The sequence below is a fragment of the Schistocerca piceifrons genome, chromosome X (genome assembly GCF_021461385.2).
Source record: "Schistocerca piceifrons isolate TAMUIC-IGC-003096 chromosome X, iqSchPice1.1, whole genome shotgun sequence".
Lineage (NCBI taxonomy): Eukaryota > Metazoa > Arthropoda > Insecta > Orthoptera > Acrididae > Schistocerca > Schistocerca piceifrons.
In genome coordinates, this window is record NC_060149.1 from 574,783,308 (window position 1) to 574,797,716 (window position 14,409).

At 39.1% G+C, this 14,409-nt stretch overlaps 1 protein-coding gene across 1 annotated transcript in view; it reads left to right on the forward strand.

The window, feature by feature from the left end:
• LOC124721294 (cytosolic 10-formyltetrahydrofolate dehydrogenase) overlaps nt 1-14,409 on the forward strand; it is a 167,284-nt gene that overhangs the window by 73,941 nt on the left and 78,934 nt on the right. Inside the window, exons 7-8 of the mRNA XM_047246202.1 lie at nt 524-735; nt 2,493-2,769. Of these exons, the coding sequence (XP_047102158.1) occupies nt 524-735; nt 2,493-2,769 (489 nt within the window). The remainder of the gene's footprint in view (nt 1-523; nt 736-2,492; nt 2,770-14,409) is intronic.

The following is a 14,409-nucleotide window of genomic DNA, read 5'->3' on the forward strand; positions in this document are numbered from 1 at the left end:
AGTCACACGAGCAAGTACACGTCAGGCACACATGACTGCCATGTCCAGCAGTCAAGCTGTATTTAATTGAATTTTACTATTTAATAAATCAGTGTGGCTAAGCTAAAAATTGTGTTAATCATTCAACAGAAGCCTTTTGTAATCATACTGCAGCTCTTAAAGGTTCAATTCCTATTGATTAGTGCAGTCGCAGCATAACGGTGGTGCTATCTGCAGTTATTAGGATACCTCAGATAGGTGAGAAGGAGTGGTATAGCATCAATTCCTTTTAAAGCCAGAAATGGTCAATAATGATTACTGCAGAGCCTTTTCTGCTTCTGCTTTGGTTGGAAATTTGCATTGTAGTGCACTGTAATGCAGTCCCATGTTGACTGTCAAGACAGCTTAATACATTTGCATAGGTTATTGTCATAATTTGTACACACTTTTGTTTTTCATTTTATGGACTATATTTTTTCCTTTGTAAATTTGTAAACAATACTTTCCTATTCAATATTTATGCCTCTTTCTTCTTATTCAACAGCTCAATGTGCAACGAATATCTGTTGCTGGAAAAATGATACCCGCTTCAAACTATGGAAAAGAAGCTGATACCACTGTGAAAGTACAGCTGTCAGATGAAGAAAGAGGAATGGCTGAAGTCCTTAGAGCTATTTGGTCAGGGATACTAAGTATGGAAGTGTCAGATCAGACTGACTTTTTCAGCTCTGGTGCTGGATCAATGGATATTGTAAGGTGGGTTACAAACAAGTACAGACATTACACTTTGAATAAATATGAAGCCAATCCACTAAAGAGCGAGGGTGAATTCTTTGGCAGCAAAACATTATTTTGGAAGGAGATCAGCTCATGTATGAATGATATAAAAGCGAAATTTTTGTCTGTAAGCTCCTGGTAAATGTATAAAAGCAAAACAGAACAAATTAATAGAAAATGGAGTTGGATGAGACTTGCATTTAGCTCGAAATTTTGCATCTCTTTGCAGAAATTTATCGTTGACACTAATGGAAAAGTTACTGAATGTATATGTTGAAGATAATCTGCAGTAGTCAACCATAATTTAATGATGCATATATGCAAACTAAAGTGACAAATGAAATTTTATACCGAGGCAAGGAGTTGAACATTGGTCTCCTGCCAGATTCGAATCCTGACCTTGGTACAAATTTTCATTTGTTGCTTCATTCTGCATATATATGTCATAAATGTCTGAGACCTGGAAAGGTCTCGTCTGAAATAATATAGTTTGACTTAATTTAATGGTTCAAACAGTTTTAAACAATCTATGACTTCAAGACAACATGCTCAGTTTCCTGCAGCCACCACGATGCATGAGGTCATGATCAACAGGGTTGCTACCATTGTGAAGAAGATCCTCTAATGTCCCTGAAATCAGTGACAAAGCTGTTAAACATCATTTACAAGGAATGCATGTTCTACATGACTGAGCAAGATGGCAGTGGGATTAAGACACTGAACCCGTGTGTGTATCTGATGTGATATCTGCTCACAATGGGTGACTTAATTTATCATGTTTAAAGAGCACCAGGTGTAAGTGTTGATTTTGAAGAGTCTTTTTAATTTGGAGTGGAACATGATGACACATATCTAACTTCCAGTATTAGTGAGTAAGAAAGATTGGTACAACACTAAACCTCTAAATGCCTTTAGAGCCTTGGGAGCAAAGAGTTCAATCTCTGAAGGTAGCGCTCAAAGTTTAGTCATTACACATTTTTCAGTATTGGTTGACACGTTGGACACTGCTTTGAAATTAATCATGCCAATAGGGACACAGGCTAAGTGGCTTCATGAGTAGAGTAAAATCATCACACTCGCTATTGATTCGCTGTTTCATCTTGAGGAAACTCATATATGTGTCTTCTCTATGGTTGCCCTCAAAGGATGAAAAATTATTTCACAAGTGAATTTTAGCTGAGATGATAGTGATCACTTATTATCCAGTCTGTGAGTACAGCATTACAGTAACTTCACAGGTCTCATCATGACTGAAGATATAGGCTTCATAATTTGATTTGGATTTAGCATTTGTCACAAAATTACCAGTGTTATATAAGTGAAGACTGGTGCATATAAATGTATGTGTATCTGATATTCTCTTATTCATTGCAATATGTTAATGAATTGTCCATCATTTTGCCAAGTTACCTCTGTTTTCCCATTCACCCTTTATTCTACAGCTCCTTAAAACTTGAAATTCATTCATGAATTTTTTCTGATTGCACAAGTTCAATCATTCTTGCTAATTAATCTAGTCTTGGTTTCTTGATGCATTTTCTGGCCAGTAACAGAGATCTATCTGGCCTTAAATGTGATGTACAGTGCTGAAAACCCAAGTTCTGTTATGAAAATAATGTAAAATTGACTAGCCCATTCACATGTTGGTAGCAAATGCACTACTGGTAGTGTCATATGTTAATGGATTTATTTCAAATGTGTGTCACCACTAACTAAGTAATATATTCAATTTTCAGATTGGTTGAGGAAGTGAAAGAAAAACTTAATGTCAGTATACAGAATGAAGACATCCTCATGGCCACTACATTTGAGAGCTTTGTTGGTCTGTGTGTATTAAAAGCCAGAGGAGGTTCAGATGAGAAGAAATTGGATCATAGTGTTTTCAAACTGAAAGCAAATAACATGGACATCTCATTTCCACACCAGTTGTTCATAAATGGTGAATTTGTCAATTCTGAATCTGGAAAAGTACTGAATTGTATAAATCCATATGACGAATCTCTTATTTGCAAGGTTTGTATAAATAATTAGTATAGGGAATACTTCATCATAACTCCAAACTTAGCTAAAACTTTCATATCGTGTGATGTGGTTTTGCTTCAGTGATCAGTTTATTTTCTTAATCCAGTGACTGCGGATATAATCTGTGTCAGACGTACCATAAATCAGATTGATTAGTAAAGTATCATCACTCTGGCTGAAATAGAAAATGATACTGAAAGTTGAGGAAAACTATGGCTATTTAGACTGCTCCTTTGACATTCGTAATTGATAAGCCTCTCTTTTAACATAATATATTCATCAGTGGTATTTCCATTACTGTAATGTGGTATGCAAAATAGGCAGCACCATTATTAGCACAATTAACTGGCCACTAAAAGTTGAAAATATTATTCATGCAGAATTTATCCCCCCCATGAACCATGGAACTTGGCATTGGTGGGGAGGCTTGCGGGCCTCATCGATACAGATAGCCATATCGTAGGTGCAAACACAACGGAGGGGTATCTGTTGAGAGGCCAGACAAACGTGTGGTTCCTGAAGAGGGGCAGCAGCCTTTTCAGTAGTTGCAAGGCCAACAGTCTGGATGATTGACTGATCTGGCCTTGTAACAATAACCAAAACGGACTTGCTGTGCTGGTACTGCGAACGGCTGAAAGCAAGGGGAAACTATAGCCGTAATTTTTCCCGAGGGCATGCAGCTTTACTGTATGATTAAATGATGATGGCGTCCTCTTGGGTAAAATATTCCGGAGGTAAAATAGTCCCCCATTTGGATCTCCGGGCGGGGACTACTCAAGAGGATGTCATTATCAGGAGAAAGAAAACTGGCGTTCTACGGATCGGAGCGTGGAATGTCAGATCCCTTAATCGGGCAGGTAGGTTAGAAAATTTAAAAAGGGAAATGGATAGGTTAAAGTTAGATATAGTGGGAATTAGTGAAGTTCAGTGGCAGGAGCAACAAGACTTTTGGTCAGGTGAATACAGGGTCATAAATACAAAACAAATAGGGGTAATGCAGGAGTAGGTGTAATAATGAATAAAAAAATAGGAGTACAGGTAAGCTACTACAAACAGCATAGTGAACGCATTATTGTGGCCAAGATAGACATGAAGCCCACACCTACTACAGTAGTACAAGTTTATATGCCAACTAGCTCTGCAGATGATGAAGAAATTGATGAAATGTATGAGGAGATAAAAGAAATTATTCAAATAGTGAAGGGAGACGAAAATTTAATAGTCATGGGTGACTGGAATTCAAGCGTAGGAAAAGGGAGAGAAGGAAACATAGTAGGTGAATATGGATTGGGGCTAAGAAATGAAAGAGGAAGCTGTCTGGTAGAATTTTGCGCAGAGCATAACTTAATCATAGCTAACACTTGGTTTAAGAATCATGAAAGAAGGTTGTATACATGGAAGAACCCTGGTGATACTAAAAGGTATCAGATAGATTATATAATGGTAAGACAGAGATTTAGGAACCAGGTTTTAAATTGTAAGACATTTACAGGGGCGGATGTGGACTCTGACCACAATCTATTGGTTATGAACTGTAGATTAAAACTGAAGAAACTGCAAAAAGGTGGGAATTTAAGGAGATGGGACCTGGATAAACTGAAAGAACCAGAGGCTGTACAGAGTTTCAGGGAGAGCATAAGGGAACAACTGACAGGAATGGGGGAAAGACATACAGTAGAAGAAGAATGGGTAACTTTGAGGGATGAAATAGTGAAGGTAGCAGATGATCAAATAGGTAAAAAAAAACGAGGCCTAGTAGAAACCCTTGGGTAACAGAAGAAATATTGAATTTAATTGATGAAAGGAGAAAATATAAAAATGCAGTAAATGAAGCAGGCAAAAAGGAATACAAACGTCTCAAAAATGAGATGGACAGGAAGTGCAAAATGGCTAAGCAGGGATGGCTAGAGGACAAATGTAAGGATGTAGAGGCCTATCTCACTAGGGGTAAGATAGATACTGCCTACAGGAAAATTAAAGAGACCTTTGGAGAAAAGTGAACGACTTGTATGCATATCAAGAGCTCAGATGGAAACCCAGTTCTAAGCAAAGAAGGGAGAGCAGAAAGGTGGAAGGAGTATATAGACGGTCTATACAAGGGCAATGTACTTGAGGACAATATTATTGAAATAGAAGAGGATGTAGATGAAGATGAAATGGGAGATACGATACTGTATGAAGAGTTTGACAGAGCACTGAAAGACCTGAGCCAAAACAAGGCCCCCGGAGTAGAAAACATTCCGTTAGAACTACTGACGGCCTTGGGAGAGCCAGTCCTGACAAAATTCTACCATCTGCTGAGCAAGATGTATGAGACAGGCGAAATACCCTCAGACTTCAAGAAGAATATAATAATTCCAATCCCAAAGAAAGCAGGTGTTGACAGACGTGAAAATTACCGAACTATCAGTTTAATAAGTCACAGCTGCAAAATACAAACACGAATTCTTTACAGACGAATGGAAAAACTGATAGAAGCCGACCTCGGGGAAGATCAGTTTGGATTCCGTAGAAATGTTGGAACATGTGAGGCAATACTGACCCTACGACTTATCTTAGAAGAAAAATTAAAGAAAGGCAAACCTACATTTCTAGCATTTGTAGACTTAGAGAAAGCTTTTGACAATGTTGATTGGAATACTCTCTTTCAAATTCTGAAGGTGGTAGGGGTAAAATACAGGGAACGAAAGGCTATTTACAATTTTACAGATCGCAGATGGCAGTTATAAGAGTCGAGGTAGATGAAAGGGAAGCAGTGGTTGGGAAGGGAGTAAGACAGGGTTGTAGCCTATCCCCGATGTTATTCAATCTGTATATTGAGCAAGCAATAAAGGAAACAAAAGAAAAGTTTGGAGGAGGAATTAAAATCCATGGAGAAGAAATAAAAACTTTGAGGTTCGCTGATGACATTGTAATTCTGTCAGAGACAGCAAAGGACTTGGAAGAGCAGTTGAACGGAATGGACAGTGTCTTGAAAGGAGTGTATAAGATGAACATCAACAAAAGCAAAACGAGGATAATGGCATGTAGTCTAATTAAGTTGGGTGATGCTGAGGGAATTAGATTAGAAAAAGTAGTAAAGGAGTTTTGGTATTTGGAGAGCAAAATAACTGATGATGGTCGAAGTAGAGAGGATATAACATGTAGACTGGCAATGGCAAGGAAAGCGTTTCTGAAGATGAAAAATTTGTTAACATCGAGTGTAGATTTAAGTGTCAGGAAGTCGTTTCTGAAAGTATTTGTATGGAGTGTAGCCATGTATGGAAGTGAAACATGGACAATAAATAGTTTAGATAAGAAGAGAATATAGTGTAAACGAACGACTGATGTGGATAGATTTGACAGTGTCTAGCAAGAAAATTAGGATTGTGTCAGTATATTCGCATTGTGAAGGGACAGATCAAGATAAGATGGATAGTTTTTATGAGGCATTCAGTGATGTAGTTGTTAGAGTAAAGGACAAGGACAGTGTTCTGCTCATATGGGATTTTAATGCCAGGATTGGAAATCAAACAGAAGGGTATGAAAAGGTTATGGGTAAATTTGGAGAGGATATGGAGGCCAACAGGAACAGGAAACGACTCTTGGATTTCTGTGCCAGTATGGGCTTTGTAATCACAAACTCCTTTTTTAAACATAAGAACATTCACCGGTATACTTGGGAAGGCAGGGGAACCAGATCTGTCATTGACTATATAATAACAGATCAGGAATTCAGGAAGGCTGTGAGGGACACACGTGTATTCAGGGGATTCTTTGATGACACTGATCATTATTTAATATGCAGTGAAATTGGGATTGTGAGGCCGAAAGTGCAGGAGGTCAGGTCCATATGTAGGAGGATAAGAGTGGAGAAACTTCAGGATAAGGAAATCAGGCACAAGTACATAACAGCAATCTCAGAAAGGTACCAGTTAGTTGAATGTAGTCAATTACAGTCATTGGAAAAGGAATGGACAAGGTACAGGGACACAGTACTAGAAGTGGCCAAAGAATGTCTTGGAACAGTAGTGTGTAAAAGTAGGATGAAGCAAACAGCTTGGTGGAATGACACAGTCAAGGCAGCCTGTAAAAGGAAAAAGAAGGCGTATCAAAAATGGCTATATACTAGAACTCGGGTAGACAGAGAAAGTTATGTTGAAGAAAGAAAGAAACAAAGCCAAACAGATAATTGCAGCATCCAAGAAGAAATCTTGGGAAGACTTTGGAAACAGGTTGGAGACTATGGGTCAAGCTGATGGAAAACCATTCTGTAGTGTAATTAGCAGTCTTCGAAAGGGAGGTAAGAAGGAAATGACAAGTATTTTGGACAGGTGAGGAAAACTGCTGGTAAATCCTGTGAATGCCTTGGGCAGATGGAGGGAATATTTTGAAGAGTTGCTCAATGTAGGTGAAAATACGATCAGTAATGTTTCAGATTTCAAGGTAGAATGGGATAGGAATGATGATGGAAATAGGATCACATTTGAAGAAGTGGATAAAATGGTCAATAGGTTGCAGTGCAATAAAGCAGCTGGGGTGGATGAAATTAAGTTGTAACTCATCAAATACAGTGGAATGTCAGGTCTTAAATGGCTACACAGGATAATTGAAATGGCCTGGGAGTCGGGACAGGTTCCATTAGACTGGACAAAAGCAGTAATCACACCAATCTTTAAACATGGAAACATAAAAGATTGTAACAACTACAGAGGTATCTCTTTAATCAGTGTTGTGGGTAAAATCTTCTCAGGTATTGTTGAAAGGAAAGTGCGAGTATTAGTTGAGGACCAACTGGATGAAAATCAGTGTGGGTTTAGGCCTCTTAGAGGTTGTCGGGACCAGATCTTTAGCTTACGGCAAATAATGGAGAAGTGTTATGAGTGGAACAGGGAATTGTATCTATGCTTTATAGATCTAGAAAAGGCATATGACCGCATTCCTAGGAGGAAGTTATTGTCTGTTCTACGAGATTATGGAATAGGAGGCAAACTTTTGCAAGCAATTAAAGGTCTTTACATGGCTAGTGAGGCAGCAGTTAGAGTTGACGGTAAATTGAGTTCATGGTTCAGAGTAGTTTCAGGGGTAAGACAAGGCTGCAACCTGTCTCCACTGTTGTTCATATTATTCATGGATCATATGTTGAAAACAATAGACTGGCTGGGTGAGATTAAGATATGTGAACACAAAATAAGCAGTCTTGCATATGCGGATGACTTAGTTGTGATGGCAGATTCGATTGATAGTTTGCAAAGTAATATTTCAGAGCTAGATCAGAAATGTAAGACTATGGTATGAAGATTAGCATCTCCAAAACGAAAGTAATGTCAGTGGGAAAGAAATATAAACAGATTGAGTGCCAAATTGGAGGAACAAAGTTATAACAGGTGGACGGTTTCAGGTACTTAGGATGCATATTCTCACAGGATGGCAACATAGTGAAAGAACTGGAAGTGAGGTGTAGCAAAGCTAATGCAGTGAGCGCTCAGCTACGATCTACTCTCTTCTGCAAGAAGGAAGTCAGTACCAAGACTAAGTTATCTGTGCACCGTTCAATCTTTCGACCAACTTTGTTGTATGGGAGCGGAAGGTGGGTGGATTCAGGTTACCTTATCAACAAGGTTGAGGTTATGGATATGAAAGTAGCTAGGATGTTTGCAGGTACTAGTAGATCGGAACAATGGCAGGGGGGTGTCCACAATGAGGAAATCAAAGAAAAACTGGGAATGAACTCTATAGATGTAGCAGTCAGGGGGAACAGGCTTAGATGGTGGGGTCATGTTACACGCATGGGAGAAGCAAGGTTACCCAAGTGACTCATGGGTTCAGCAGTAGAGGGTAGGAGGAGTCGGGGCAGACCAAGGAGAAGGTACCTGGATTCGGTTAAGAATGATTTTGAAGTAATAGGTTTAACATCAGAGGAGGCACCAATGTTAGCAATGTTAGGCATAATCAGTCTTAGAAGAAGAAGAAGAAGAAGAAGAAGAAGAAGAAGAAGAAGAAGCTGCTTTTGAAATGTGGTGCTACAGAATAATGCTGAAGATTAGATGGGTAGATCACATAACTAATGGGGAGGTATTGAATAGAATTGGGGAAAAGAGGAGCTTGTGGCACAACTTGACAAGAAGAAGGGATCTGTTGGTAGGACATGTTCTGAGACATTGAGGGATCACCAATTTAGTATTGGAGGGCAGTGTGGAGGGTAAAAATCGTAGAGGGAGACCAAGAGATGAATACACTAAGCAGATTCAGAAGGATGTATGCTGCAGTAGGTACTGGGAGATGAAGAGGCTTGCGTGGGATAGAGTGGCGTGAAGAGCTGCATCAAACCAGTCTCAGGACTGAAGACCACAACAACAACAGAATTTATATTTTGAAATTAATTTGCTGGCTGTGAATGTCTTGACATCAACTACATTAGGTATAGATCTGCTATCCAATACTGACATATGAAAATTTGAGCTTGATGGGGATTCGAACCCAGATTTCCCACTTATAATGAGCTGTCACTGTAATCACTTTGGCTCTCTGTGCATGCTCCCCAGACCAACTCAAACTTCTACATGTCACATTGTCTGCATCCTTTTATCAGTGTGAAACATGGAAGTTTGGATTGGTCTGGGGGGCATTCATGGATAGCCAAAGTGGTTAAGGTGACAGTTTGCCTCAAATAACCTTGCTGTCAGTGGGATGTTAAACATCAACTAACTAAGGTGACTGTTCACAATAAGTGGGAAATCCAGGTTTGAGTCCTCGTCTCACGCAACTCTTCATATGTCAATACTGCATAGTAGATCTATAGCTAAAACATCTGATGTCAAAGAATTCACCATCAGTGAATTAATTTTTGAAGTATTTAGTACAGCTGTGGACCATAATCTGTGTCTGTTCTTTCAGACATGCATGTAAGAATTTATATTGTAAGAAATCAGTATAATATAGTGTCTCCCAGATTCTTGCAAAGCATATTCTGCAAACTGCTTATGTTCTACATCTACATGGATAATCTGCAAATCACATTTAAATGCCTGGCAGAGGGTTTATAAAAGCGCCTTCACAATAATTCTCTATTATTCCTATCTCAAACAGTGCGTGGAAAAAACGAACACCTGTATTTTTCAATGCCAGCTCTGATTTACCTTATTGTATTATGATGATTGTTTCTCCATATGTAGGTCGGCGTCAACAAAATATTTTCACATTCGGAGAAGAAAGTTGGTGATTGAAATTTCGTGAGAAGATTCTGCCCAAATGAAAAATGCCTTTGTTTTAATGATGCCCACTGCAAATCCTGTATCATTTCAATGACTGTCTCCCCGTATTTCACAATAATACAAAACATGCTGCCCTTCTTTGAACTTTCTTGATGTACTCTCTACATGATTACTCTGCAATTCTCATTTAAGTGCTTGGCAGAGGGTTCATCGAACCACAATCATACTATCTCCCTACCATTCCACTCCCTAACAGCGCGCGGGAAAAACAAACACCTAAACCTTTCTGTTTGAGCTCTGATTTCTCTTATTTTATTTTGATGATCATTCCTACCTATGTAGGTTGGGCTCAACAAAATATTTTAGCATTCGGAAGAGAAAGTTGGTGACTGAAATTTCATAAATAGATCTCGCCGCGACGAAAAACGTCTTTGCTTTAATGACTTCCATCCCAACTCGCGTATCATATCTGCCACACTCTCTCCCCTATTACGTGATAATACAGAACGAGCTGCCCTTTTTTGTATCCTTTCGATGTCCTCCGTCAGTCCCACCTGGTAAGGATCCCACACCGCGCAGCAATATTCTAACAGAGGACGAATGAGTGTAGTGCAAGCTGTCTGTTTAGTGGACTTGTTGCATCTTCTAAGTGTCCTGCCAATGAAACGTATCCTTTGGCTCGCCTTCCCCACAATATTATCTATGTGGTCTTTCCAACTGAAGTTGTTCGTAATTTTTACACCCAGGTACTTAGTTGAATTGACAGCCTTGAGAATTGTACTATTTATCGAGTAATCAAATTCCAGTGGATTTCTTTTGGAACTCATGTGGATCACCTCACACTTTTCGTTATTTAGCGTCAACTGCCACCTGCCACACCATACAGCAATTTTTTCTAAATCGCTTTGCAACTGATACTGGTCTTTGGATGACCTTACTAGACGGTAAATTACAGCAGCATCTGCGAACAACCTAAGAGAACTGCTCAAATTTTCACCCAGGTCATTTATATAGATCAGGAACAGCAGAGGTCCCAGGACGCTTCCCTGGTGAATACCTGATATCACTTCAGTTTTACGCGATGATTTGCCATCTATTACTACGAACTGTGACCTTCCTGACAGGAAATCACAAATCCAGTCGCACAACTGAGACGATACCCCATTGGCCCGCAGCTTGATTAGAAGTCTTTTGTGAGGAACAGTGTCAAAAGCTTTCCGGAAATCTAGAAATACGGAATCAACTTGAGATCCCCTGTCGATAGCGGCCATTACTTCGTGCGAATAAAGAGCTAGCTGCGTTGCACAATAACGATGTTTTCTGAAACCGTGCCGATTACGTATCAATCGATCGTTTCCTTCGAGGTGATTCATAATGTTTGAATACAGTACATGCTTTAAAACCCTACTGCAAACTGATGTCAATGATATAGGTCTGTAGTTCGATGGATTACTCCTACTACCCTTCTTAAACACCGGTGCGACCTGCGCAATTTTCCAATCTGTAGGTACAGATCTATCGGTGAGTGAGCGGTTGTATACGATTGCTAAGTAGGGAGCTATTGTATCAGCGTACTCTATCCTATCTGGTAAGAATCCCACACTGTGCAGCAGTATTCTAAAAGAGGATGGACAAGTGTAGAGTAGGCAGTCTCTTTAGCAGATCTGTTACATTTTCTAAGTGTCCTGCAAATAAAACACAATCTTTGGTTTGCCTTCCTCACAAAATTTTCTGTGTGTTCATTCCCATTCAAGTTGTTTGTAATTATAATTCCCAGGTATTTAGTTGTATTTACGTGTTTAGTTGAATTTACGGCCTTTAGATTTTACCGATTTATCGTGTAACCAAAGTTAAACGTATTCCTTTTAGCACTCATGTGGATGACCTCACACTTTTCGTTACTTAGTGTCACTTGCCAATTTTTGCACCATACAGATATAATTTCTAAATCATTTTGCAATTTGTTTTGATCTTCTGATGACTTTACTAGTCAATAAATGACAGCATCATCTGCAAACAACCTAAGATGACTGCTCAGATTGTCTCCTAAATCATTTATATAGTTATGGAACTGCAAAGGGCCTGTAACACTACCTTGGGGAATGCCAGAAATCTACTCTGTTTTATTCTACTTCTTTTCGTCAAGTACTATGAACAGTGACCTCTCTGACAGGAAATCATGAATCCAGTCACATAACTGAGATAATATTCCATAAACATGCAATTTCACAAGCTGCTTGTGTGGTGCAGTGTTAAAAACCTTCTGGAAATCTAGAAATACAGAATAGATTAGAAAACACGTGTCAATAGCACTCAACACTTTGTGTGTGTGTAAAGAGCTTGTTGTGTTTCACAAGAACGATGTTTTCCAAATCTGTACTGACTGTGTGTCAATAGTCCACTCTCTTCAAGGTAATTCGTAATGTTCGAACACAATATATGTTCCAAAATCCTGCTGCATATTGACATTAATAATATGGGCCTGTAATTCAGTGCATTACTCGTACTATCTTTCTTGAATATTTGTGTGACCTGTGCAACTTTCCAGACTCTGGGTACGGATCTTTTGTTGATCAAAGGTTGTATATGATTAAGTATGGAGCTATTGTATCAGCATACTCTGAAAGGAACCTAACTGGTATACAGCCTGGAACAGAAGACTTGATTTTATTAAGTGATTTAGGTTACTTCGTTAGTCAGAGGATATCTACTTCTACATTACCCATGTTGGCAGCTGTTCTTCATTCAAATTCTGGAATATTTACTTCACGTTCTTTGGTGACAGAATTTTGGAAGGCTGTGTCTTGTAACTCTGCTTTGGCAGCACTGTCGTCGATCATATTTCCATTGCTGTTGCTCAGAGAAGGCGTTGATTGTGTCTTGCCGCTAGCAGACTTCACATACAACCAGAATCTCTTTGGATTTTCTTCCAGGTTTGAGACAAAGTTTCGTTGTAGAAAATATTATAAGCACCTTGCATTGAAGACTGAGCTAAAATTTGAGCTTCTGTAAAAGATTGCCAATCTTCGAGATTTTGCTTCAATTTAAATTTGGCATGCTTTTTTTCATTGTTTCTGCAACAGTGTTCTGATGTGTTTTGTGTACCAAAGAGGGTCGGCTCTGTCTTCTGTTAGTTTATTTGGTATTAATCTATCAAATGCTGCCAATACTATTTTTTCTGAATTAAAGCCACATCTGGACTACATTTACATTGTTAATTTGATAGGAGTGGAGATTGTCACTCAGGAAGGCATCCAGTGAATTTTTATCTGCTTTTTTGAATAGGTATTTTTTCATTTATTTTTGGAGTATTTGGGGGTTGAAATATTCAATCTCACTACAACAACCCTGCATTCAATAATCCCTGTATCCATTTTGATGCTTGTTATTTGCTCAGGATTATTTGTTGCTAAGGGGTCAAGCATGTTTTCACAATTATTTACTATTCGTGTGGGCTCATAAACTAACTGCTCAAAATAATTTTCAGAGAATGCATTTTGCACAGTTTCAGATGGTTATATAAGTGTAGCTCCAGATTTAAACATGTATTTTCACCATTATATTGAGGGTAAATCAAAGTCACCACCAACAATAATTGTATGAGTTGGGTACGTGTTCGAATCGTGCAGCTACTTACCCTCATCAAATTGGTTGGTACTTGCCTGCAAAACAACAAATTCTCCATCATCTGTGATGTGTTTGCAGTGGAGCTGAACACAGTTTATAGTTCATAACTATTTGTCAAAGATAGAACATTACTTGTTACAGGATATTTGCGACTTTACATTAAATTGACATAAAAATCCTCTGACTATCGTACCAAATCATAATGTAAAAAAACTCTACCAGAAAAACCAACATTTTGGCCATGGTTACAGTGGTCTTCTTCTGGGTCATTCTGCCACTTTATGGTCAAACCTTGGTTTCACCAGTAAAGTTTCTTACATTATGACATGGTACAATGCTCAGAAACATTTATGTCAACTTATTCTGGCTGCAGAAGGCTACACAATTATATTTACTGGTAAATTATTCCACTACAAACATCTGGCTTGCCGGTGGGTGTTTTTTGTGTGTGTGTGTGTGTGTGTGTGTGTGTGTGTGTGTGTGTGTGTGTGTGTGTGTGTTGTGACTTGCCGATCATTCAAAGCGCCGCCGCGCAGTTATGCGCGTCCTCCATGTGCGGCGCTGTCTGCCAGCCATGCAGCAGCTGCGCCACCTAAGCGGCCAGCCGAGCAGTGGCCGCTAGACTGGGACTCAGTGCTCATTCGAATGCTAACGTGTACACATGTCTTGCTTGTCAACTTACTCTGTGACTTATATGTGTTGTGTCGTTCTGAAATATATGTGTTAAACTTGACGTTTTAACAATTGACGACGAGGTAGTGGATTTTTCCTTTTCACCGTTGACCCACAGTGTTCCATGACTACTGTTGAG